This window comes from Telmatherina bonti (genome assembly GCF_933228915.1).
Source record: "Telmatherina bonti genome assembly, chromosome: 17".
Classification (NCBI taxonomy): Eukaryota; Metazoa; Chordata; class Actinopteri; order Atheriniformes; family Telmatherinidae; genus Telmatherina; species Telmatherina bonti.
This window is the reverse complement of record NC_136615.1, coordinates 12,049,547-12,075,527: the sequence shown is the minus strand read 5'-3', so window position 1 is coordinate 12,075,527 and position 25,981 is coordinate 12,049,547. Positions and strand designations below refer to the sequence as shown.

Sequence of the window (25,981 nt, the reverse complement as noted above, 5' to 3'; positions counted from 1 at the left end):
GGCTGCAGAGGGCAGGCAGAGTGTGGGCCCTATGGCCCCCAGACTGCCACTTGGCAGAGACCAGACCACACCCCAGTGTTGCATGACTTATCTCTGAGTCAAAAGGTGCAGCTTTACCTTGAAATAAAAAAAAATAATTTAAAAAAAAAAAAATCCTAAATGTCTTTTTCTTTATCATTTTAATTAAGTTACCAAATGATGAGTCTGGAGGATGAAAATGAAAATGCAGTTTGGATTTTTTTATTATTTATTTTCTTTGAGTCAAAAAGTCTGGCTATCTTCTGAAAATTAAAAAGCATTTATAGTTAAACCATTTTAATTTGACTAATAATGCCAATGCTGGAGAATTTATCTTATTTTAAAGAACATTTGAGCACACATAAATGCAGTATAATTCAATTTATATGGAAGTGTTTAATTTGTAAATCCAGGTTCATATTCAGAGTAGAATTATTTGAAACCTAAAAGTTTTGATACACATCATCCCCATAAATGTCCACACATTCTTCAGGAATTGATTCTGCTAAGTTAACATAGTCATTTTCATCGTCCTCTTCCTCCTTGCAGTTTGTTGCAGAAATATAAATTACATTGGCTGTGGCACAGTTCATATTGTTGTCCATTCTTTCATAATCATGAGAATCAGAATCCTCCCCTTCTTCTGCCGGTGCCGTCTGTTTGGTGGCTTCCCCTGGCTGAACATTCACATAGTCCCCCTCCTCCTCGTCGATGTTCACATAGTCCCCCTCCTCACCCTCTGAATTATCTGCAGAGTTTATGTGTGTCACTGAAACACAGACCAACATATTTTTCATAAAAATGAAACTCAAATATAAAAACATATATTCAAAACAAGAAGCCATGTAAATATGTGTTGTGGTGAGTTCAGACTTTGAGTTTCAACCCCAGTTGCAGACAACTTGCACTGTTTTCTTCTCTTCAGGAGGAGACAGACCACCAGCAAGACCAGCAGGAAGAGCAGCACACTCCCAGCAACTACGGAAGTAATCAACAACAACCAGGGCACTGCAAAAATGAAAAAGGTGTACAATAATGTTAAGCAAAGAGCCTAACAATGAGTTGTTGCAAGAGCCGTTGCTGCTTATTGTTTGCATTGTTCTATTGGCTGCAATTAACTGATTGCAAATCCAATAACTATATAAATAAAAGGATTAAGTGTTTTAAGACCATGTATTTTCATTATATTTGCATAGAAGGCTTTATTTCTTATCTTGGTGTTTTCCTGTGACATCGGAGACTGGATTTGATTTTCACATGGCAAATTTTAACCTCTTTATTAACAGTAACAGCGATCCTTTCACATATGTCTGCTGTACGTAGCTGAAATTGGCATGTTGACACTAATTTGTATGTGTGTAGCTGCAACCTTTTTCATGCTGTTGCTACAGTAAGAAAAAACACATTTAATTAAATAGAATTAATGTTAATCACAGCTTTTTATTGTTTTACATAACTGAGAACTGAAGCTAGATTTTGACTTTTAAGTTTATCCTCGTTCTTAATTTCTAATTCAGTTACTGAGAATTGATTTTAGAACACTTATTGATAGGTCATGTGACAGAATATACCAAGGCAAAAATGACCCAAGACACATCAATAGGTGGTATTTGCGCAACTTTGAACATTAAAAGAAGCAACCACTTGGATCTCACACATAATGGGGACCTTCACATGTCTGATTGCAGAGGGAGTTTAGCGGTGAGATAAAGGTTGACCAGTTTATCCATATAGCAAACCAATATGCCAACAGAAATGGTGAAAATTATTTAAAACACAATATCTTTTTTGTTGCATTGCATTGATTTGTGTTGCATTGTTGCAGACAGGTGAGCCAACAGCTCCACAATAAACTCTGCCCTCACGATCCCCTTTAAAGTTCATTAAAAGGTTTCTGTGTCTTGTTTCTTCCGCCATTAGTGGCCCATTGGGCATGACAGTTATGGTGACTTTTGCAAACTACTCACATGTAACGATGACGTGGATTGGTTCAGATTCAGTATACATAAATTTTCCTGGGGACAGCTGCAGCTCATATACACAGCTGTAGTTGCCTTGGTGTTTATAATCAGCTACAGGGATGTTAAAGGAGGCTGACTGGTTGACCAGTTCCTTGGATTCGTTAGAGACAGGGCCGATGAGTATGAAACGTCCTGGAATGTTGAAGTTAGTGGAGCAGGTGATGACAAAGCTGTAACCAGTGGTGACTTCTGCACCTCTGTCAATCCAAACCAACCCCCCATCAGGAGAAGTCAAGGAGATGTTTGGCTGCTGCAGCAATTCTGTACAACAAAGAAAAATAGAATAAAATGTTATATTTCACTGGAAAATAGCTTGAACTAATTTCCTGGTGTTAATCATCTTTGTGTCACATATTAACAGGACATTGTTGCCATGTGAGTGTTGACTGAAAGGGAAAGGATTGGGATAATGTCTCATTGCCCATACACAACCCCTTCATGACAGTGCCATGATCCATGCTCTGTAAGGCCTCTTAATCAAGTTCATTTGTTCCACCAAACTTCCCTTATTGCTACCTCTCCTCACATTTGATTTACTTAAACCCTCTTCAGTCTCTGTTTCCCTGCCAGATAGTCAACAGCGCTTGTATAGCTGATATCCAGCATCTTTCTATGTTCCTGTTTTCTAGTTATTGACCAAGTCGTGTCCCTGAATTATCCCTACCTTGCCTTCTTCTCGCCTTGCGTTTACTTGGACAACGACTCTGAATGACCACGGATTCTCGCCTGCCCTTCTGGGATAAGTTGCTTGATCTTTGCCTCTGTGTATGATCATTGCCTTTCTCCTTGACTACACTATGGGATATTAGACTTGTGGCCTGCTTAGTGGAGTGCACAGATTCCAGAGTAACGTTGCCTTGGACTGCAGTTCTGGCCCATGCCACCAGTCGGCTCCAAGCTCTCATTTTCAACCTCTCACTTTCAATAAATCTTTTTCTGTTAAAATGTTTCCACCTTGAGGCTGAATTTCTGGATCTTCAGTATTACCCTTTACAGATTTCCAACATCCCTGAATCTTACTATGGAGGAGGTTTATCGTTGCCTATAATTTTTCATTGAACTTTGCTTCCAGACAGTTTAGTTGCAAGATATTCAGTTCTAAAAACACCAGGCTAGTTTCTAGCAATGTGATATGTGCGGGATCTTTGCAAGACACTGTTTGGGGACCCCTGGTTTGCTCAACTACATTGGCAAGAAATCAAATCTCCATGATGATCTACAAACATGCTATCATCTATTGCGCTTCACAAGGTAAACAGGCTATACTGAAAGGAATCATCCACTGCCATAGATTTCCAAAATAATCAACAGGCCGAAAATGAAATTATTTTTTTTATTTAGAAGTACAACACCTCTAATTGGAGGCCTATAAAACACACCAGCTTAATAAATTTGTCATACATTACCTTAAAGTCACGTTTACAGAGAGACTTTTCAGTCTTTCATTGAACAAACAAATCATAGCTAGCCAACTAGCATTTATCTGAGTCTAGCTGTGCCAGCTCACAGGAGTAAGTTACAAAACACTCAATTGTTTGGTTACTCGTACAGAAGAATTGGTTTTGTTTGTCACTGAGCCAGCGTTCTGGCACAACAAAATAATTCCTGTACAACCCGCCATAGAGTAGACAAAATGTGACATAAAGAGGAGGTGGACTGAGGCAGCAGCCACAGAGTGTGTCTTTACACTTCTCGCCTGAAGGAGGGAAGGGTAAAGATGGGACAAAAAAAGTCCTACAAACATGTTGTGCTCTTTCTTGCGTATTTAAATATTTGCTAAATTGTTGATTCACCATTTTCTCTTCAGTTATAAATCAAGTCAGCCAATTTCACTCAGGTTATGCTGCTGTCAAGAAACCTTGTTAGAGTAGTATTACGTAGTATTACTGCTGAGGCTTATTCTGTATTTTCTAAACTGCTATGAAATAGGTACGGCATGGGTGTTATACTTTTGTATTTTTGTGGCTGTGACTCAGTATTGTCAAGTTAAAAATGTTAAATTTATAGTTATTTCTCAAGAAAACAAAAGATAAAACAAAATCAAAACAGGGATTTTCCATTTTCAATAATTATAGGTCTCTAAAAAGTTTCCCTTCCCAAATCTTAAAATGTATTTATAAGTAATATTCACTCTCCTGAACAGAAAACATAATCTGTATTTGTCTAAATTGGGTATGACAGGGAAATTAAATGATGGCTCAGACAAAATAATGTTGACATATCGGGAAACACGGAGAATAGATACTGCTCAAATATCTAAGAATGTCAGGACGGGGAAGTACTCTGGTGTCGTGAAGTCCTTTGATTTTGCTCTGGTAATTTTTTCATTATTTTTCTATCCCCCAAAAAAGTTAATAGGCAGTCCACGCTGAAAAACCTTTGAGAAAATAAATTGCAGATGGCATCACAGTCAGAAAATTTTAGATTTGTCTGCCACAAAGTGACTCTATGGCAATGTTTTTCATCCGTGTTTGAGCCAAGGCAACCTTTCATATCATAAGGCACACCACAAACTAAAATGTTTTTTTCTTTTTAAAAGTCCATATTATTATTGTAAAGTTCATCTCATCAAAGCCTCTTGAATAGAAATCAAATAAACACAAGAAGAAGGAATTTATTTATCTTTCACTAGGACATGTTTGGATGAACACAAAGCTGCTTTTTAGACCGATTAGGTGAAATTGGGTAATTTCTCAGGAAAAACCTGATAATCTCTCATGGCACACTAGTGTGCCACGGCACAGTGGTTGAAAAACATTGCTCTATGGCATTAAAAAGTATGTTTTTGATTTTAATTAGAACACAGTATGTCACAGTGACAGAAATTTGATTTCAGCTTGTTTCCTCAATATTAATGAATCAGGCCAAACGGCTCAAAATGACAGATTGAAAATTTTTGTGGTAATTTGGCAAAAATACCAAAACCTATGATTATTAACATGTCGGGGTTTGGCCAGGTTATTGTAAAATTTTGCTCATTAGCAAAAATATATAGAATTTAGCATATTTTTTAAGTTTTGCTCTGTTATGAAGCTATATACTTTTAGAGGAAGCTAGTCAAATGAATGGTCAATAAGTTGACAACGACAAACGGTAACGACGGGAAATGCATGGACCAAGTACAGAACTCTGACTGAAGACTGTCTCAAGGCAGGAAAACTGGCAATATAAGGGGCACTGAAAAGTTGATTAATTTATTTAGGAAAAATGGCTGCATGAATATGCATCTATATGCATACCCTTCTTGTCAACCTGAAGCGAGCTCTGTAATATGTTGATGATTGGTGAAAGTGTCCTATTGAAGGAATGAAGCTTGCTCGGCTTCATAATTTGGAAAAAATCCATAAAAATCACCTGTTTCTCCTAGCGATGTAAGATTTTTAGGGAAATATCAATTGAATCATACCAAAATAGCTTAAACACTTCAACTTCTATTCCACAGAGATGTCTTTGTTTTTACAGGAAGTGTTCAAATTAACTTAACATGTGCATCTCCATAACAGATTATTCTACTGGTACCACCGCTGCTGCAACTGGATGGTCCTTGTTAAGTCTTATGAAGTTTGATCAAGATTTGTTCAAGCTTCAGTGTATGTGAAGTTTTAAAATCTTGTCATAATATACAAAAAAAAATAAAATAAAATAAATTCTGCATTTATCACACACATGCAGGTACACACACTTACACAGTTTTGTACACACTATGATTTTCTTTGCAACTTAGAGTTGATGGGTTGTCTAAACCGCAGGAGTTTTCAAAAAGTTATCGGTAGAGTTAAATCCAGGGTCTGCACTGATCTCAGACAGAAAAAGTGACACCATTAACCCAAACACAATGCACCAATTTGTAATCTGTCTTACCTGAACAGATGACACCTGCAGCTTTCCTGTAGTCACAGTTCTGTGTCCAATTTTGATGACAATCAGTCAAACGGCTTTCACTGCCTGAGCAGGAAAAATTATAACTATAAAAATGTCCAGTTTCTAAACCTAAATGTGCTGAGTGGTTGACACTGAGTGCTTTTCCACATTTCAGCTCCCTGCAAACCACCTCAGCATCGTTCATGTCCCAGTTGTTACTGCAGACTAACGTCCAGTTGTTGTTGTCCTGGATTTCAACTCTTCCAGCACACTTAGTTGAAAATCCAGTTAATTTGATATCTGACAAAACACAGATATAACAGTATTACTTTGAATTATCTACCTTAACTTTATAAAACAACGGTAAACTTCCAAAACACGACTGACCTGTAATAGTAGAAACCGAGACAGTCACATGAACAACTGTAAAGAAGAAAAATCAATTACTCTCACTGTTCACTTGTCGTTACTGGTTTCTGAACTTAATCATTAAAAGATAAACAATGACAAGGATGTTTAAAATATTTAGCCAAGCTTGTAAACAATTTTAGCAGTTTATATGTAAAATATCTCACCAATGACCAAAAAATAGTGGAGGCTTTTTTCAGGTTTCCCCATGACTGAGCTACAAAAGATAGTGAGTGTATTTTAAGGAAGAGTAGAAAACTAAACTTTGCTGTGGGTGTAGCGTTCACACATCTCACAGTTTATACTTCCTCTAAAGAGACAAACGTCTTGAGTGGAGTCCAGAAACATCCATCCATTTCCTATCCCCTTTTAGTGCAATACCAAGTTGTGGGGCCTGCTGAAACAATGTCTGTTTGCAAGTTAACATCTTGGTCATGTTCAAATGACAAAGAAACAAAACAAACAAATAAAAATCCAAATAAACAACAACATCTTTGAATGCAATCCTTCACAATCAGCAGTCTGGTTCGTTTGCATTTCTTTACTGACAGCTTTGAACATGACCACAGTCACAACATAGACACGGAGAAGTTTAGAAATGTCATTGTTTCAAAATAAGTTAAATAAAATTCATGACTGTGGCTTGACTGTAAGTCAGGATAAAATTATATTTAGCAAATGCTTGTGACTTTTTGCCTTTCGTGGTTGCTGCAGTGGCACTACAGACCTTACACTTTGGAAACAACACTAGACGGGCACGTCCAACTGCAAATGCTCCATCAACACAGAGCATTTCACACATTTCACAGCTCAGCTTTTGAGTTTGTGAGGATGCCACCTTGGTGAAACTGATGTTGCACTAATTTTGCACAAAGAACACTTGAGCCTATTATAACTTGCAACCCATACAACTCATTTAAAAAACATGTTGCAAGGATTTTAAGTTAACAATTTATTGGGTGTTTAGTGCAACAATGAAAACATTTTTTTGTGGGTTTCATTTCTAAAAATACAATCTCTGCCTTAATATGGTTTTCTAAAGGAAGAAATGAATCATATTGTTAAAAAGAGTACACAAAGACATTCCTGTTCTGTTTGGGGTTTTCTTGTAAAATGTGCTTACTCAGACCTGCATATTCCACAGCCAATGCAACAAACCAGGAAAGTGCTGTAAATGTGATGCATGTTTCTGGTATTCTAAACATTGAATATCATATTCACTTGTCCGTTTAGCTGTTTGTACAGGTAAGTTCTAGGAAGGGAAAACTTGACTTTCCTCTGCACTCTGCTGGAGGATGAACAGTTTAAACTGAAGATATGCTCACAGTGACAATGTGGACTTAAGGAGGTTTAAAAATGTATTCATTTTTTGTTTTTTAACAAAAAATGAATTGTTTTAAATGTAAGCACTTTAACACTACATGTTACCCAATAAGACACACACTTATGCACACACAGAGCACTTCTGTTGGTAGACAACTTTCTACCAAAGAAAACAACATTTTCTGTCCATGTCACACCTCTGCAAAATGTTTTTCCTATCAAATTTTATCTTAAGATGAATTTCTAGAAAAGTGTAAACTTTCTGATTGAACCTTCACAGTATAATGTATAAATAAATGGTGCTAAAAATGTTGGGTGAACTTAAAGAAAAACAAGACAATTGACAGAAAAAACAATATTGTGCTGGCAGAGTAGTGAGAGAGCAATTGACCTTTTTTTTTTTTTTTTTTCCTTGTTTATCTATTTTCTCTAAAGACTTTTATTAACATCTATGTTTTTAATTGTGATTCACTTTTGTCTGGAGATGGCTTCTTCGAAAATAATTAACAAAGCCTGTGCTTGCACCACAGTGTCCTCTGGTGGTACCAAACAGTAATGACAAAGTACAAATGAAAACGTGGCTGCTATAATTGAAGTAAATTGTCTCAATTCGGTCCAAAGCTGTCGAGTACCCTGTTTTGTCGGGAAACTATTTTTTTCCCCCCCGTATTTCATCATCCAACAAGCAACTATTACTACATTGTGTGTAGTCTTTTGGTTCAGATCATAGACTGTATATAAAAAGATTTCATATACGGTCTATGGTTCAGATCCATGACAAAGTAATATAATTTTGATTACAAGTTGAGGTCATGTACATAACTGTCATTTGCTATTTATATATCTTCAGATCTTGTCTATTTTTTTTTTTTTTGTAAAGAAGCGTTATAGTGCTCATAAATTCGTCAATGAACTGTGTGTTAAACCAAAACAAAATATCCAACTTTAGAGATTTTTTAAACAATTATTTTGTTAACATAAGTACACCTTAAGTCTTTGTTATATTTTGCTGTGACGTATTGGGCTTCTTAAACAGACTGCATTGAATGACAACTTACATATTGCTTCCAGATTGCATGAGTTTATCTGATCTTCCCTTTACAGTGTGACTACATTTCCCACAATCCCTTTCACCTCTGAAAACATCGCGTCATAAAAAACATGGCGGATTGGTGTGTGCATGGGATCCGCTACCTACCTCACTTCGTCGATATTTAATAGTCATTTCTGAACATAAAATGTGTTTTTGAGGAGGTATGTTGTTACGTCATGTATTCAATACATCTTGACGTAGTTTAATGTTTCAATGTAGTCGTGTTTTCCTAAAAATGAAGTAACGTATGACTTGAAATGTCTGAGTTTGTGCTTAGCGTTGTAGAGTTTTTACTTGTTTTGTTCATCATTCGCGGTTTTTTTGTGATTTGCTGTTGATTTAATAAGCTTTGATAGTTTATTGAACTTTCATATGAATTCCTTGTGACCTTCTTATTTATATGTGTGCTAAAATGCCTTTTGGCTGTCAACGTGACCAGCCCAAACAGCAGAAGATCCGACCTTTGCAGTAAAATAGACCTATTATATTGTTATATTAACGGTGTACTTGATTGTAAAGCGGATTGCAGCGTCCTTTCTCTACACTTTTTACATGACAGCAGAGCGAACAGCACATAAATGGATATATTTTTATATTCCCCCTCCATGTCTAGCATTTAGTTTTTCAAAATTACCTGCATGTAAATAATGAATGGTTATATAAAAACAAACAAACAAATAGAACATTTTGAAAGTGTTGGAGTGATGTTCATTATGTATCAGTCGCATATAATACATTTCTTCCTAAATAAGGCAGTTAATAGTTAAGAAAACCAAAACAAGCAACAGCAAAACGCTTGTCTGCCTATATAAGTATATATTTACATCAAATGAGTTACCTTACATCGTACAATTGAAACAAACAAAACAAATATACTATAAATGCAGTATGACCTTAGGTCATAATTAGTTCATACAATTATATATATGTCTTTTATGTCAGCTTAGCTTTGTTTATTTAGTATGCATTGTTGGAAAGTATTGAGTTCTTGAAAATGTTGCTGAGATAGCTCTAAAATATAAAATTTATATGTTGTAAAACCATAAACGTAAACCACAGCAGAATTATCAGACCATGCAAGGCAAAGTTAGTGTCTCAGGCCATTATTTTCTTTATTTATAATTTGTATTCTAGTGCAGATGTTTTCTGTTTAAGGCATTAAACACTATAAACTCAGAAAATATGCATGTCAAAAGATTGTTTATTTGTAAAAAAAAAAAGAAAAAAAAAAGATGTTAAAAAAAAATGAAAGAAATTGTAGTTTTTTTCCCCCCCACTTTGATAAGGTAAATGTGATATGATCGGCTATTGTGATACTGTGTTATCTATATTTTATATGATGCAATGATTCTTTGATTGATACTGTAACAAATGAACATGTAATTTAGCATCTTTCAGGATTTGTTAATACAATAAGTTAACAAATAATTTTATTGGTTTGCATTTAGAAGAGAGTGTAATTCATGTAATGTGAAAATTTGTGCATTTGTAAATTAATGCTGCATTGTCTCCAGGGACAAGATTTTGCCTATAATTTTGATTTTATACTACAAAATGTTGTGCAACGTTTTGTATTGAGAAGAGAAAATTGAGGATATCAGTTTTTTTTTTCATTGTCTCATAATGACACATTTGTCAAGTTAGTTTATTATTGTCCATAGCAACCCACCGTTTCCTGCTGAAATTCTAAGCTACCTCCATGTCCTGTATCCAGGTCACAATGTTTCGTCGTTCAAGATTTAGTGTTCGTCCTAAGGTTGGTAATGCTGGAAGAACAGCAACACCTCAGGAAACTCCCGCAGCAAGCCAGGAGCCCAGTGAGATCCCCAAAGAATCTGGTGAAAACAAGAGTGCAATTGATGTGACAGACAAATCTGATGGGATTTTGTCAGAAAAAGGGTGAGTTTCAAAGTGTTTCTTCTTTAGTTTATTTAGAAACAACAACCTTTTTTTGTGAGTTTAACAAAAATATTTCACTAAATTCCCTACAATTGTTTAGAGAAGGAAATGAGCAGAATGGGGAAGGAACCAACTCATCAGCAGCACTCCAGAGAAGGAAGCGATTTTCAGTCAAGCCCAAAGTGGCCCCTGGTCGCACACCCGCCCTGTCCCGGACACCAAACTCTCCTGTCAAACCAGTCTCTGCAACATCTGTTGAAGTCCCCAGCACAGACATTTCCAAGCCATCAACATCCAGCCAAGCTGGGACTTCAGCAGTACTTCATGGACTCCAGTCCCCAAGACGGCGAAGACACTCAGAAGACAACAAGCAGCACAAAATGCAGCCTAAACTCGCTCTCATTTCTCCTGAGCATTCAGGTCCCTCACCTGTTGAAACAGCAGAAGACTCCCCTGAACAAACTCCCATGTCAGCAGACGGAAACAAAGAAGCAGAACAGGTTTCATGCAGTCAAGTTAAAGACATTCCTGCCAGACTACCAGATAAAGTGCCACCCTCTCTTCCAGATAAAGAAGCTTCTGAAATCTCAGAGAAAGCTAAGACTCTGGTGTCATCCAAAAATGTGCTTTCACTGTCTCCTTCAGCACTTTCCTTAAGTCGACTCCTGAACAGCCCGTCAGACTTACAGAGGCTGGTCAAGGCCCAGAAGCTGAGAGAACTGCTCAGACAGGAGCGATGCAAAGAAAAGGTCAGTTCTCTGAATTTGGTAAAATGTTCTCCACACCGTCACAGTTTTCTGTTTATTTTTGGATGTTATTTATTAACAATATTATAATTCACATATAATAAATGTTTATTGCAGAAACTCAAGAAAGCTAAAATCCGTACAAGGGAATTTACTTTAGATCCCACAAAAATGACCATGAGAGACTTGATTCATTATCTGCCAACATCAAACCCCATGCTGTAAGTATGCCACTGTGACATTTGAGCTTGTTTCCTATTGATTGTCAGGTATGGTGCCTGATAAATAAAAAAGCAAAATACATTTTCTGATTTTGCAGGTCTAGTTTAGAAGACTCTGCTCAAGAGAACGAGACTGTGGTCCCACCCTCACCAGGAAGAGAAGAGTAAGTTAATCTAATTGTAATTATACCAGAGCTGCACTGTTGTTGAACAATTTTGACAATCAAAACAATCCCTCTAATCTACTTAAGTTTAAAAAACAATTCTTAATTTCATTGTGTAGACTATGACTTCAATATTATCGTAGTGTTTTTAATTAAATGTATATGTTGCTGGTTTAAAATGCTTCCATTTCTTGAATTTTAAAGGTCTCCAGAGCGCGCACAAGAGCCTGAAGTTCAGCCTACCAAGGTGAGTTCAGGGGAAGAGGAAGCACGTGAGGAGGAAGTGGCAGCAGAGGAAGAAGTGGACGAAGAAGCACTAATGGTTCCTCAGGTTAAAGTAGCCGAAGACGGTTCACTGATCATCGATGAAGATAGGTCAGTGCATTTTTGTGAACCAAAGTATTTTACTTTTATATTTCGACGTGATTATGGTTGTGGAAAAAAGTAAAGAGTTTGTTTTCCTTTATTATAAATATATAACCTGCATTTCAGCTTAACAGTGGAAGTCCAGCGGGCCAAAGGGCCAAACCCAGCTCAGGACAGAGAGCCCATCTTTGAACGCGGTTCCACCACAACTTATTCAAGTTTCAGGAAAGGGACCTACACAAAACCATGGTCCATAGAAGGTTAATCTCATTTACATCACATACCTACAGAAGATGAGATCAATTTCTGCACAAACCTTTTTTCACTATTGTTTTTATTTGATTTCCATTAGAGACGGATATGTTCTTCCTGGCAGTTAGTATGGTGGGGACTGACTTCTCCATGATTTGTCAGCTGTTTCCACACAGAGCTCGATCAGAGATAAAGGTCAGTGATACTGCTGCAGATTAATTTAATTTAAAAAGCATGATAAAGTTTTTCTGAATGTACATATTTTTTTTTACTTTCAGAACAAATTTAAAAAAGAGGAGCGGCAGAATTCGTGGAGGATTGACAAGGCTTTCAGTAAGTCAGCTGGTAAATGTAACAAACCATTTCTAATTGAATGTTTGCATTTTGATGTTTTGTTGCTGACTGATTATTGTTTGACAGGAGAGAGGCGTAAACTAGACATTGAGTACTTTTCCAAGCTGCTAGAGAAAGTTTTGGAGGTTCAGAAAGACAGGAAGAAACTCAAGTCACTTTGTAAGAAAAACACCACCAAGACGAGCAAAACTAAGGCAAAAGGTAACGATCTGTGCTTTATATCATGTTGTGGTGTGTTATTGCTTCATACATTTAGGTGACAGGTACAGTCTTGCCTTATTCGATCTCAGTTCTGTCCTTTTATCGCCAAAGGCAAAAAAGCTGACAGGAAGCTGAGTGATGTAGAGGAGGAAGATGAGAATCAAGTTCCGGATTTGGAGGAAGGAGCACAGAAAAAGAACGAGGAAGGTGGAAGCCCTGATGCTGAGCCCAAGAAGAAACGCAAAAGGAAGAAAAAAACTGATGCTTTGACCGAGGAGCCAAGTGGCAAGAAAAACAAATCGGATTTAAAGAGCAATGAGCAAAGTACCAGAACTTTTATATTTATTTATATATATATATATATATAAAATGTATATATATATTTTTAATTAAAGCTGGGGTAGGTAATCTTGCTCAGAGACTTCTTTTTTTTTTTTTTTTTTTTACTCTAGGTGAAGTGGTTCCTCATCTTGATAGTAGTTTACACATTTTGTAACCTTGAACATTAAGAAATGTAGTTAGACACCTCAGTTTACTGTAAATCTGTAAAAGCTCTGAACAATCCAAACGTTCGGACCAAAATGGAGTTCATCATGGACATCATTTCTTATATTTTGTAAGCTTCTTCTCCCGACTCCCCTTCTCCCCTTCCTGCAGCACATACCTGATTTCCACACTCTGCATATAAATAGCGTGTTAGGATGAAAATACAAAGTAGTGAAGAAGAAACTCAAAAAGCAAACATGGCTGAAAAATGCAGGAAGGATTTTTCCGACCCGGCTCGGTTTATTTGCCTCCTCCCGATAAACAGCCGAGAAAGAGAAAATCGTTGGTGGAAAAGCTGCGAATAAAAAAAACCTTGGATCACTTAAGGAGTAAAACCAGAGGGGGAGGAGCCAAGACAGGGTGCCACTTTCATATCTTGCTAACTCCCCAACATTACCTACCCCAGCTTTAAAATGTTATTATGTCAGTATGCAAACACTATTTTTTTGTTTGACTGGGGAGAGATATCTCATATGCCTCATGGGTTTTCTTTCATCCAGATAAGCCAGGTTTTTCTTATAAATTTGACATGTTGATTGCTGCTAACTTCAGTTTTCATTTTATCTTCTGAGGTGAAGCTGGAACACCTGAAGACTCTGAGGCAACACTTCCAGAGGACCTCACAAATGCAGACATGTAAAACATCAACTTGTTTTAAATGAAGTCTTTTTTTTTTTTTTTTAATTGTATGTTTCAGTTGAATCGAGAATCTTTGTCTTGTCATAATATTCAGGACTGAAAAGACTCCAAATGTGAACACAGCCAAGGACGCAGCTATCAAGCCAGCCAAGCTCTCACGAGGCCGAGCTCCAAAACCACTGGTGCCTCTGGGTTTGAAAAGGGGTAAAAAGTCTGTGCCTCCAACAAAGTCCAAAGAAACGGTGTCTGAGAAAGGGGAAAAGTGTGAAAGCGATGGAGCATCTAAAGAACAGGTTATTGCTTTTTCATTTTAGATTTATAACATTTTTCTACATCTTCTGACTCTGTCTCACTGTGAGCTTTGCTGATATTTTAGGAAAATAAAGATGAATTACCTCTGAGCCAAGGCAGTCAGCGGAAATCTCCTTGTGATCCCGTTTCTTCTGAAGAAGACGACACAACAGTTAAACCTCAGAAACCAACCAGGTATCAGATTTTATGCCCATAATGGAAGTTTGCCATCTAATGCTACACACAGCAAAATCTCCATCACTTATTTTGTAAGGTGCAGTTTTCTTTATGTCACTCACTTTTGTCCTTGTGCAAATGTGCTTTATAGATATGGCAGAGTTCCCAAACCCACCCAGCCCTTGAACTATCCACAGAAAGAGGATCATCCCTCATCTGCATCTGAAACTACTCCCGCCTCACCGTCTGCCTCAAAATCTAAACCCAAACGCACAGCCAAGAGGGGAAAATCATCAAAGCCACAATCAGCTCAGAAGTCCAAAAAACCCAAGCTTGTCACCCTCAGGTCCTCCAAATCAGACTTTAGTGATGATGAGGATGAAAATCAGTGGGAGGATGGAGATGTGCAAGTACATATCCCACTTGCATGCTCCAGTAAAGACAGGGATGCCTCTGTGTTTGTGCCTGTCAGCCTACATGCCTCAAATCCTGAGATTTCAGAAGTGGATGACAGTATGGTTGAGGTAAGAAGAGTGTGTGTGGCAGAGATGTGTGGCACAGAAACGCACCATGAATTCATTTTATTTCTGCATCTTTTGTTACAAACATTTTTGTGTTCTGTAGTTTGTTTCTTTATTGCATGGTTTTACATCACATATTTTAAACCTTCCACTTTTGACTCCTTCCATCCCACGCTTAGCTTGACATTTTGGCCAGTATGCCTGATGTGCTGGGCATCTCCCAAGATGCAATGTGGCCTGATTCCTCTTGTCAGCAGGCACAACATGAGGCAGGCACTGCTGAGCCATGTGAACATCAGTTGGACCTGCTGGTTGTAAGTGACCGATGCGTAAAATGTAGTACCAGCCAAATATAAATCATGATCCCAGTTACACCTGCTAGTTTAAAACACTTTCTAAAGAACCCATGTTGATGAAGTACATCCTTATGTTTTGGTTTTTCATTTCCTCTTTTAGTGCATGCATTTGTTTTTTAATCAAATGGCTCGACTCCTGCTTTGACTTTGAATCATTTTTAGTCATGCAAAGTGTTGAAAATGCAAAATGTTAGACTATAAACGGTGATTAATGCAGTCTGTGTATTTCATGTTGCTGCCATAGTTTGTTTTGCTAGATTACTATCACTTGCAGACAAGTTGTGAAAGTGTGGCAGTGAGAGGGATACACTCACTGATTGATGCATGTCTGTCAGAAAACCAGAGCTGATGTGTCTACTGTAGGCCTGTCACCGTAACAAACTTTCCCATGCGATTAATTGTCGCAGAAATTATTGCGATAGACAAAATTATTGCACTTAGCAATTATTGTTGTCGTTTTGAGACCATTTTCAACTAAAATAATAATGCTATAAAAATGCAAGTACACCCTTTCAGAGATCAGCATACTTTAATTTTTAAAGAACCTTTTGTGCGATGTGCAGACTAGACTCATCCAGCCCCCAGTCTGCTAAAACAGATCAGGATTTCTCCTGGGGTTTTGATAATGTGGTTATCTGCAACATATGGTCTCCAAACACCAAGTAACACAGTTACATGGTCTATGGTTAAGCTCATATAAGGAGACATGTTTGGACTTGACTAGAGGTCATTCATTCATTCATTATGCTAACCACTTAATCCAATTAAGCGATCGCGGAGAAGCTAGATCCTCTCCCATCAGTCTATGGGCGAAAGGCAGGATACACCCTGGACAGCTTTTTACCAACCACGCTGTCTGAGTGCACACCATGTTGCATTGTCCTGTTGGTAGTTAAACTGTTGGTTAAACACCACAGTGATTGTGGACTGTCGGGAAGATGGAGCAAGCCTGTTTGTTAAGGTCTTAAGTGCAGATGGAAGCTTGTTGTATTACCGTGTTTAGTTAATATTGTTTTTAAAACAAATGTGGCAGAAAAGAAAGAAAAATGAAAATTATTGTGTCTGGCAAACTTGTTGCATGCATTTTTACTTATTGTGCAATGAATTGACATATTCCGATAGGCCTAGTCTGACAGGTTGAGAAGCTGTTTCCAATTTTCCATAAATGCTGCCTATGTAGGTGACATGAAAGTGTAGCTGAAAATTACAAATCAAAATCAATTCAAACCTGGCATTTTATCTCCTACTGTACTTAATTGCACAACTGTGACTCTTGAAGTGCTTGTCAAAGTAAACTTCGAAGACATACATATCTTGCTTTATCCTGCTGTCATTTGTTTTGATGCTGAGCCAGTGGAAACCAGTGAAGCCTTTTGTTTTATCAGCTGAAAACATAAAACCAAAATGACAATGTGTAACTGGGTAACTGTGTTTTGTTGGCCTTGTATGGGAAGATTTTGACATGACTTGCATTTTCTGTTTTGTCCTTATAGGATGTTATAGACTTCCTTTCTACTGAACATTCGGAAGGTAAGTTATGTTTATTCCTAAAAGCCTCTGGTGAATCCCATATTTTAAGACTGTATTAATATAAGGTTTATTTCAGTATCTCAGGATGAGAGCTACAATGAAGCTGCTCAAACCCTTTTGACCATCGGCAGCTTGGCTCACGTCTCTCATTCAGCGAGTGAGACAGACGTACAAGATTGTGCAACAGGTTGGAAATGCCAAAGCCAAAAATCCCTTATATTGTTATGGGACTTGGTTTGTTTTCGAATGGATTATGATGTATTATATTTAATTACAGGGACAACATCAGCTGATGTGAAAGAGTCAAGCAATCTTGAGGAAGGGATTCTGTCTCCTGAGCTTAAACAGAACGTCACCACAGTGTCTGCAGCATTTGGTCAAGAAGGAATGGAAGCAACGGGGACAGTTTCCTCTCTGGATTTACAAAGCAACGTAGCAGACGGTGCTGAAAAGCCTTATATTACAGCCAGTGAGCTCAAGGCTACTTGTGATCTGGAACCTGACCCTCAGTTACAGTCAAATCCAGACAAGTCAAATAAAAATCCTCCATTAACCACTACAGGACGTTTTTCTAAGGTAAAACCCAAACCAAACATTAGCCGAAATTCAAGGACTTCACATCCAGCAGTGCAAACAGAGATCTCAAAAGAAAGAAAACCAGAGGAGACCCACACTGTTGCTTCCAACCTTTCTCAAGTCAGCGAGCAGCCATCTGCTACTCAAGAAACTGCCTCAAAGATGTCAGACTCTGCTCAAGTATCTTTGAAACATGACATTTCCATGACTGAAGTTAAACTAATGGAAGAGTCATCTGACATAAAGGAAATGTTTGATGATCAGGTTGACTCAGTTGCAGGGACATCAGACCAGAATTCTTCTGTAATCCATTCTTCTGAATCCCATTCTGAACCCAGGAAGGATTCGGCCACCAGAGATGCTGAGTCAGCGTCTGATACAACAGCTGAAACTGGTTTAAACAAGCCTTCAGTTTCAGACTCTACTATGACAGAAGTCGTGCAAGAATCTTATATGGAATCTGTCGTGGTCCATGAAAGCAGTGGTGAATGCCCCACGCCATCTGCAGAAAATGCACCTGTTTGTCAAGAAGAAGAGAGTAAAACTGTTACTTCATACCAGTCCAAAAGGAGTAGATTGCCAAAAGTCAAACCCAAACCAAACCTTCCACAGACATCAAAAACTACAAGGTCTAAACCTCAAACCACGCAAGAGATTGTTGAGAAAGACTTGGATCCAACTCCAAACCCAGAATTTCACAAAACGGCAGAAATAGAGTCACAAGCAACTTGCACCCCATCTCTAACTTCTCAGTCCACAGAGGAGCTCCCTGCAAGCCTGGAGGTAAAGATGTGTGTTGGAACTGATGGTCAGACAGTATTAGATGTAGAAAAATCAAATCTGACTGTCACAGAAGTCCAGAACTTTTCCAAAGTCCAACTTGAGCCAATTGGGGAGACCTCCAGAGATGCAAAGTCAGCCTCTTCCTTCACTGAAGAAAACCTGACATCTCATATTGGAACAACTGAGAGTAGTGAAAATGTGGCGTTAATCGACCTTAAATTGCTTAAACCACCACTTGGACAAAAACTGACTGTAGATTCAGCTCTGGCTCACGAAGGGGATGGCAATCCTGCTGAAGTCTGTACATCTGTAAAAGAGCTCATAGTAAGTCAAGAAGGCTGTCAGGTTTTATCTACGTCTCAGTCAAGGAGGAGCCGAATACAAAGAGTTAAACCTAAACCAAACCTACCACAGACATCAAGAGCTGGAAGGTCTAAACCTCAAGCTGCAGAAGAGCCAGTGGAGAAGGAATCAAGTCCAGATTCTGATTTGCATAAAAAGACAACAGCAGATGTAGAAGAACAACAAGCATGCACATCCTCTCTGGAAAAGCAGAGTGAAAGCTCTGATTCTGCTTCCATATTAAAACCGTCTCATCATGCAGGGTACATGGTTGGACTTACTGATCAGACAGATGTTGATGCTCCAACATCAGATCAAAGTATGTCAGAGAACCTGAACCTTCCTCCAGTCCAGCTAGAGCCCACTAGCCAGCAGACCGCCAGAAATAAAGGATCAGCTTCTGAGGTCATGGATGAAAGCTCTGCATCACATGATGAAGTAACTGAGAGAATTCCTGACCAAAGAGTCACAGAATCACAAGCTAGACGAGAGTCAAGTACAGATTCAGCTGCAGTCAGAGAAGCTAGCAGCAATCCTGCCACAGCTAATACACCTGCAGAGCATTTTCAGGCTGCTCAAGATAAAAGTCCAGCTGCATCTGCTTGTCTGTTGAGGAGAAGTCGGTTACAAAAACTTAAACCCAAACCAAACCTACCACAGACATCAAGAGCCGCAAGGTCTAAATCAGAAATCATTGAAGAGCCAGCAGAAGAGCACTCAAGTCCAAGTACAACTCAACAACAAGCAAGAATACTCCCCTCTGAGAGACTGAGTGAAAGTGCAGATCATGCTTCAGTTGGTGAATTACAGACTTCAGACTCTACATTTACAACCACAGATGAACTACCTGTGGATGAGGAGAAACAAGTGCATACTGAGCTAATTGATCAGACAGAGATGGAGGCAACCACATCAGATCCAAGTGCTGCGGAGATTCAGAAATCCTCTGAAGTCCAGCTTGAGCCCAGCAGGGAGCAGACCACTGACCACAAAGGGACAGTTTCTGAGTTTCTAAACAAAGACCTGATTACCCATACTGAAACTAGTGAGAGTTGTTGTAGTAAAACTGTTACATTTGACTCAGAAAAAGAAGCATCACAAGTTGGTCAGATGTCCCATGGAGAATCAGCCTCGGTCCAAGAACAAAATGACAGTCCTGTGGTGCTGCCAGTCAGTAAACAAGATGTTGGAGCTGCATCTGCTAGTCAGTTGAAGAGAAGTCGATTACAAAAACTTAAACCTAAACCAAACCTACCACAGACATCAAGAGCTGGAAGGTCTAAACCTCAAGCTGCAGAAGAGCCAGTGGAGAAGGAATTAAGTCCAGATTCTGATTTGCATAAAAAGACAACAGCAGATGTGGAAGAACGACAAGCATGCACATCCTCTCTGGAAAAGCAGAGTGAAAGCTCTGATTCTGCTTCCATATTAAAACCGTCTCATCATGCAGGGTACATGGTTGGACTTACTGATCAGACAGATGTTGATGCTCCAACATCAGATCAAAGTATGTCAGAGAACCTGAACCTTCCTCCAGTCCAGCTAGAGCCCACTAGCCAGCAGACCGCCAGAAATAAAGGATCAGCTTCTGAGGTCATGGATGAAAGCTCTGCATCACATGATGAAGTAACTGAGAGAATTCCTGACCAAAGAGTCACAGAATCACAAGCTAGACGAGAGTCAAGTACAGATTCAGCTGCAGTCAGAGAAGCTAGCAGCAATCCTGCCACAGCTAATACACCTGCAGAGCATTTTCAGGCTGCTCAAGATAAAAGTCCAGCTGCATCTGCTTGTCTGTTGAGGAGAAGTCGGTTACAAAAACTTAAACCCAAACCAAACCTACCACAGACATCAAGAGCCGCAAGGTCTAAATCACAGACTGCTAAAGAGTCAGCAGAGATTAAACCACAGCCATCATGCTCTACTTTGCCTGAAAAACAGAGTCAAAACACTGATGCTGAACTTGCTGGTAAAGTAGACTTTGGTATGCCAACATCGGATCAGGGTGCCTCAGTGAAACAGAACCCATTTGAAGTCCAGCCAGAACCTGTTTTGGAGCCGGCTGGCAGAGAGACAAAGAACACTCATGAGTTCACAGAAGAAAACTTGACACACTGTGTTCAAACAACAGAGAGTAGTTTGAACCTTGTGGCATCAAGCTTTGCACAGTCTGTGTTTGAAGTCACAGAAGACCCTGTCTCACACATACAGCTTGTCAAAGCTCAAAGTCCAACTTTGAGACCTGAGTCCACTGAGGACACAGTAACGGAAGTAGAAGCACAGCCAGCTTGTAGTAGTATTATCAGTCCTCTGGAAACATCGACCGCAGGCTGTGCTTCAGACTCAGTTCCATTGCTGGACCTGGCTTCAGCTCCTTCATGCACAGGGGAGTTATCCTCAGCTGATGAGAAGCTGAAGACAAATGTTGGAGTTGGACAAGTCTTGACTTCTGATTGCACAGAACAGAATGTACCTCAAAGAAGGCAGCGCATCCCCAAGCTCAAACCCAAACCCAATTTAGCCTCACCCAGTAGAATTACAGTCAGAAAACCAAAGGCAGATGATGGTTGTAAACCTTCAGAAGACCAGCAGACGGAGGCCTCTTCTACAGCACTTGAAGAGTCTGGAGGCAATAGAAGTGGCACAGACATTACAGTGGAAAAGAAGTCTGCTTTGGACAAAGTTTCAAATGATCAAGAAGCAGAAATGAGTTCTGTTTCTCATGAGGATTTTAAGATGGACGTCTCCACTGATGTTGCATCATCAAATAACCAACCAATAATTAATCAAACTGCAGCTTCAGATGTTCAGGCTTCAACCCAAGATGATTCCTGTGAGTCCAGAGTAAATCCTCTGTTAACCTCTGCTGCCAGCCACACATGTTCTCAACAAGACTCGTCTGTCCAAGGGTAAGACATGCATTATTATGCTGTCCCAAAAAAGAATGGCTGCATTGAACCTTGATTTTATTTACACAGCTGGATGTTATAAAAGAAACATGAATACAGTTTATTTCAGTGACAATTCTGTTATTTCTCTTACAGCATGGGTCATACAGAGTTGACTGATTCTCCTAAGACAGCAAACAAACCTCCTCAGACTCGTAGAGGCCGACTTGTTAAACCCAAACCCAACCTGCGGTGCAGTAGTCGTCCTCAGCAGCCGCCACAAGCACAGAGCACAGACTCAAGAAAAGCAGGTTCGACACTAAAATAAAAGTCCTTTACTTTAGGCAGCGCTGAACCAGGTTGCTGTCATTCATAAATATGGTTGATAAACAGTTTTCTTTTTTCCTGCAGATTCTGACAGTTGCTCCCAGGTTGATGAGAAACGTGAATCTGACCTCAGACCTGACCATCAGGAGTCAGTAAAGGAATTTATAGATAAACTCTGCGTCGTAGACTCCAGTTCAAATGATGCTCAGGTGACTGAAGGTTGTGAGACACAATTAACTTCTTCTCAGGTAAGATGTGCATTAATCATGTGAAAACTTTTGTGCTCTTTATTTACATATTTGTTTGAAAGTACATAAATATAGGTCTTCTAACTATGTGTCAGAATTTTTTTTACTGTTTTCTACACCAAGATGTATTATGCAGCAGCTCTGTCAAGTTAGTAGAAAAACCATGGGTAGCAGAAGGGTCTCTAGAGGGAGTGTTAGATTTGTCCTCTCTGGCCTGCCGTATGAAGATGCTGGGGTCTAAGTTTGAACTACTTATATGGGAATAAAGCTAATTTATTTATGGTCTTGTTTGTTTTAATAATTTTTTTCTATGAATAGAAACTGTAAATATTATCTTACAACTGTATTATAATTCAGTTTCATAAGAATAATATGAATTTAAATAATTAGATCAATTAATTGTAGATTAAAAAAACACCTAGTACCCAGCTCTTTACGCTGGAATGTAATAAAAGATCTAATTAAAAAGGTTGGCAAGAACTGCGGTCTTGTACAAAGTAAACACTATTCTAAGTCAACGCTTTGATCAAGGAAGGAGAGTAATGCCGGTCTAGAAGCTACTAAGCGCTACTTATCCTTCAATTTCTCCCTTTGATTTTTTTCAATCCTAGAACACATTAACATCAGGCATAGAGGGAATCCAAAGTTATCCACTCTTATCACAGAGTAAGTCTGCTTTAAAATGTACTCATTTCACATCACTGTGTTTTAAATGTTCAGCTTGGAATAAATCCTGCCCCCCTCTTCCTTTCTCTCAGTCCTGCCAGAGCAGGTGCCTTCAGATCCAGATGAACCATTCTTCATCCTCTCGCTGACAGAGATCCCAGTCTCCTCAGCAGGGGACGTGCTGAACAGTCCAGCTGAGCATCTCTCTTATCCCCGTGTTACAGATGCATCAAAACAGCAACCAATGTTAGTGTCTGTTGCGTTGCCAGCCATCAAAGTGGGCATGGGGGTGGTGTTGTTTGGTGTCTGATTCTGCAACCTTCTTCACCATTTGCAGTGATTCTGGAGAGAGTTCTTCACCAGGAGGTGGGTTGGTCTCTAATGTCCCTGTGCATGTGTCCACAAAAGAGAGTGATACAGAAGGCATATTTAATGTTAAAGACGCCGGTTCAGGTCCAGCCGTATCCATAAGTGAAGCTGAAAGGAACAGTTTGAGCCTACAAAAGGATTTACAAGGTAATCTGAATTTTTAGGCTAACAGGTAACAATTTATGATGGAGAGTTATTTATGATTTTGTTTTAATGGAACATGAAATGCTCCAGTTCATCCAGAGCTTGTAGACGGTAAAGAGTCTGATCCTGACAGTGGCAGAAAAGGTATGAAGCAGATCAATATGTACGCAGCATGTTCACAGCAGATTGGACACATCTGTTTTATCCTGATGCTGTCTCTTCTTTAATCAGCCAAAATGCCAGTTAAGTCTGGTACTAGAAAGAAGAAACAAATGGCCCCTGCAGCCTCTGAAGCGAAGTCGCCCACCTCCCAAACAAGCACCACCCAGGACTCCAATCATCCTGAGACTTTAGTCAGAACTGTCGGTGGTGACAAGGCGACTGTGGCTCATGGGAAGGAGCCTGACACTAGTTTACAAACTGCACAAAGTGTTGGGAGAAGTTGTCAGAACAGGTTAGGACAATAAAAATCCTTAAAATCTCAAGAATTTAACCAGCTGCAATGTTTGCATATAAATGGATCATATTTTTCTTCCCAAAAGAAAAGCCAGAGAATTCCCCTCCTACGTTTCTGAAACAAAAGTCACTTCATCTGGAAAAGCTGCATCTCAGAGAGCGAAGGTGAAAACTGCATCTGCAGCAGGAAAACTATCTTCAGAGATGCATGATGTTGCTCCCACACAAAGTCTCACACCAAATGAATCCCGTTCAACATCTACGACATTGCCAGCACAGTCACTGAACATCGACCAGGCATCTGACCACAGACACATCTGCTCAGATCCGACTCCCAGCACTTCAGACAGTAAACAGGTAATGAAGATACACATGGATGCAGCTGCATAAGCTCAGGGATTTTAATACACCCTGACTGAGTTTATTAAAGTGATCTTTTGTTGTTTTCAGGCTTCGCAGGAAGGGGACTCTGCTGAGACCACCTCCTTAGAAGAGGAACCTACCATCGTGTCCCAGTACTTCTTAAGTGACATTTTCACAGAAGTGGAAGAGGGATAAAAGCTACAAGCTTCCTTTTTATAGAATATTGTCTTAAGTTAGCTCTTAAAGAAGTAAGCCGTGATACTTTGTGTATTATTGGATATATTACCACTTTCACAAGCACTTTGAATTTGTACAGTAGGTTTATTTAGCAAAAATCTGTTTTTAAAAATGAGTTGAGCAAATGAATATTGAAGCAATGTAAAAATGAATAGTAAAGCATACTATTTAAACTCAAGAGGTGGCAGCTAAATATTTCATAACGCTTCAAGCCTCAACTTTCATTAAGCAGCTGTGAAAATGTAAATATTTCTAAAGGTTTAAATGCTTTTGATTATATTTTCTTTTTTTCCTGTCGAATTGTTATAGTTCATCAGATAACATTGGCCTCTGAACAAATGTATAACTCATAAACTCACCATCATGTACAGTTTTATATGTCTCTTCTGTTTATTGGCAAAGTGACTATTTAAAGTTGAGACGTTTTGTTGTTCTGTATATTGTAGACCTGTTGAGTATTAAAGCAAACACCTTGTACAGCTGTGTAGCAGATTATTATGTTTATTACATGAGTGGAAAATTGCACACTATACTAACCTGTACAGGTCCAGTGTGTAAGATGTAGTGACATCTAGTGGTATGAAGTACAAATTTCAGCTGTAGAACAGGGTCGTTCAACTCAGTCCTAGGACCACAGCCCTGCAGGTTTTCAACATATACCTGCAACATCACACCTGACTCCAGTGAATCCTTTTAAAACTTCATTGTACTGACATGATGACAATAAATGCTATCTTATCTCTTGTTCATTGGGTGTTGGATCGTTTAGTTTGGATTAGACATATTCAAGCAGGGATACGTAGAAAATGTGTAGGACTGCGGCCTTCATGTGACCGAGCTGTACAGCCCTGCTGTCGCACCTGTCTGGTTTTTGCCTGCTGGGCTACATGGTAGTATGTTAAGAACGAGAGATCCCACCTGATAAGATTTGTTCTGATGTCGTGTAAGCACAGCCATTATTATTTTAAAACAGTTCTACATTAAAAAGATGCTTGACATGTTTTTTTATTTAGAAAGTTTAGCATTTTCCAGATTACTCTAATTGTGTTTGTGAGCAAAGTTTGTGACAGGCTTGTGTTTAACGGGCCTGCTTCCCAATATAGACTTCTTTAAAATACCAAAACACATGTTTGTGGAAGTTTCTTTGAATTTCATGTCTTGAATGGCTTTTGCAGCTCCTACCTCTGCACATGCTCAGTAGCTCCTAATATAAACGTTTGGATCAAGTCACTTCTGATGCACTCCTTCAATCATTTGAAGGAAAAAAAAATCTGTGTATACCCTGAATATGTTAGAGGTACGAGAATTGAACTGAACCATGATATTACTATACATTTTTGAAAATATACCACTTTGGGTTAAGGATGCCCCATTTTGAAGGATAAAAACTGAGAAAAAGCCCATTTATTTGGGCATCAATACACAAAGAATGTCATTTGATTTCTTTCTTTTAATGATACTCCAAATCTCCTTTACTGAGTTAGTAAATTACTTCACTGTCAGTACTGAACACACAATTGTAGAGATCTTAGATTAACCTTTAATAGTTGTAAATCATTTCAATATTACACCTGCAAAAAACGCTGGTTGATTAG

At 38.8% G+C, this 25,981-nt stretch overlaps 1 protein-coding gene across 1 annotated transcript; it reads left to right on the top strand.

Annotated features, from left to right (window-relative positions):
- Positions 1–8,794: 8,794 nt before the first annotated feature.
- Positions 8,795–24,713, top strand: LOC306768602 (uncharacterized protein). The gene is made up of 28 exons (XM_079257010.1): positions 8,795–8,885; positions 10,439–10,623; positions 10,724–11,372; positions 11,487–11,590; positions 11,689–11,754; positions 11,959–12,129; positions 12,247–12,380; positions 12,473–12,567; positions 12,651–12,705; positions 12,793–12,927; positions 13,039–13,251; positions 14,046–14,109; positions 14,207–14,405; positions 14,489–14,598; positions 14,732–15,104; positions 15,281–15,415; positions 16,951–16,987; positions 17,064–17,174; positions 17,265–21,597; positions 21,733–21,887; positions 21,988–22,151; positions 22,763–22,817; positions 22,910–23,063; positions 23,155–23,333; positions 23,421–23,474; positions 23,562–23,784; positions 23,873–24,143; positions 24,237–24,713. The coding sequence occupies exons 2-28, from the start codon at positions 10,445–10,447 to the stop codon at positions 24,342–24,344; spliced, it is 8,526 nt and encodes a 2,841-aa protein (XP_079113136.1). The 5' UTR covers positions 8,795–8,885; positions 10,439–10,444; the 3' UTR covers positions 24,345–24,713.
- The last annotated feature ends 1,268 nt before the right edge of the window (positions 24,714–25,981 follow it).

What these genes read in the sequence shown, in the direction of transcription:
- LOC306768602 (XM_079257010.1), top strand. Translation starts at nt 10,445, where the DNA reads ATGTTTCGTCGTTCAAGATTTAGTGTTCGTCCTAAGGTTGGTAATGCT. An exon ending in CTGATCATCGATGAAGATAG is followed by an intron (nt 12,130 to 12,246) that starts GTCAGTGCATTT and finishes CCTGCATTTCAG; the next exon opens with CTTAACAGTGGAAGTCCAGC. An exon ending in GAGGATTGACAAGGCTTTCA is followed by an intron (nt 12,706 to 12,792) that starts GTAAGTCAGCTG and finishes ATTGTTTGACAG; the next exon opens with GAGAGAGGCGTAAACTAGAC.